Source organism: Pseudomyrmex gracilis, unplaced genomic scaffold, assembly GCF_002006095.1.
Source record: "Pseudomyrmex gracilis isolate BER0280 unplaced genomic scaffold, ASM200609v1 scaffold_4656, whole genome shotgun sequence".
Taxonomy (NCBI): domain Eukaryota; kingdom Metazoa; phylum Arthropoda; class Insecta; order Hymenoptera; family Formicidae; genus Pseudomyrmex; species Pseudomyrmex gracilis.
Genome location: NW_018025240.1, coordinates 2516 through 3914, shown reverse-complemented (window position 1 = coordinate 3914; position 1399 = coordinate 2516). Strand labels below are relative to the sequence as shown.

Below are 1399 nucleotides of genomic sequence, written 5' to 3'. Positions count from 1 at the left end.
TCATCGGTAACCGTGCCGGTACATATGGATTAAATCTCGGGCCGCTGGCGCGTGCTAGTAGGAGGCAGCCGGAGGAGAACTACTTCTCCTCACGGCGCACGATATGGTGCTCCGCACTGTATGTGTTACACATATATGTTGCAAGTTTTACACTCTTTTTTTGTAATCAACTTTACATTAAAAAATTAGTGTATTTATATTCAAACATTAATTTTACTATATATAATATTACTGTTAATCAAGAAGACAAACATATGGTGAATATTTTTCATAAAAATAAAAAATGTTATCACTATAGAGTTGAATGAGAAAACTGGAATAGTTATCCTACTTTTCCTTTTGTCTTGATATTAAATGGCTATTGAAATATCTTCATTCTTTTGATTATAAATTGTCTACAGTTTACATATAACTGTAAAAAGAACATGGGTAAACAAACATGGACTGTTGTACAATTTGAAGAAGATACTTCTGTAGAAGCAGTTCCTTCAACATGGATACAGAGACACTTTTGTCATTGGCCAACATATTCGCAAGACAAGTTGATGACTGCAATTAGGAAGCACGAAGCTTTAAATACATGCTGGCCTAGCTATAAAATTAAGAGTTTTAGAAATTCTACTTTCAGTGAGTTTTTACATGTAAAGTAAATGTATATTTGTAGTGTATTATAATATTTTGTACATTTTGCTTTTTTAATAATTTATTTTTAAGATGTCGTAATTTTTTATTTAAGATGTCCTTTTGTCTTCTTTACAAAATTCAGAACAATTGTTTTCTTTTTTAGATGATTATTCAAAAGCACGCTCAAAAGCCCGTGTAGCTGAAGTCACGAGTGATTTAAATTCTGAAGCAGAAGATATTACTAAAAGAAAACGAATTCAAAAAAGATTATCTTCATCTTCGTCAGAAGAAAGCTTCGATACATTATTACTACCATCACCACCAAGATTGAAAAAGAAAATTACAAAAGACTACGAAAATGTTACACATAGTGTTATATCACCTCATAAGCAACCATTCAAGTCTACGAGGTGTGATCAAAAAATAAAGTGACTTTTCATTTATATAAAAAAATATTTATTTATTTATCCAAAATTATGTTATCCCCTTCAAAATAATCCCTCTCTGATACAATGCATTTGTGCCAGCGCTTTTTCCAGTCGTCAAAACACTTCTGAAATGCACTTTTTGGTATTGCCTTGAGCTCCTCCAGCGATGCGGTCTTAATCTCCTCAATCGTCGCAAATCTTCGTCCTTTCATGGGCCTTTTCAATTTCGGAAAAAGGAAAAAGTCGCAGGGGGCCAAGTCTGGTGAATACGGTGGCTGAGGCATGATGGTAGTATTGTTTGTGGCCAAAAAACTACTACTAATGCGATGCTGCTTCTGATCAAAATT

General features: G+C 33.4%; 1 protein-coding gene across 1 annotated transcript; it reads left to right on the top strand.

The window, feature by feature from the left end:
* Positions 1-262: 262 nt before the first annotated feature.
* LOC109863392 lies at positions 263-1052 on the top strand (the record flags this gene model as incomplete). The annotated part of the gene is made up of 2 exons (XM_020443650.1): positions 263-627; positions 788-1052. Coding segments are annotated over exons 1-2 (467 nt in total), but the record flags the coding sequence as incomplete, so codon positions are not given.
* Positions 1053-1399: the final 347 nt, after the last annotated feature.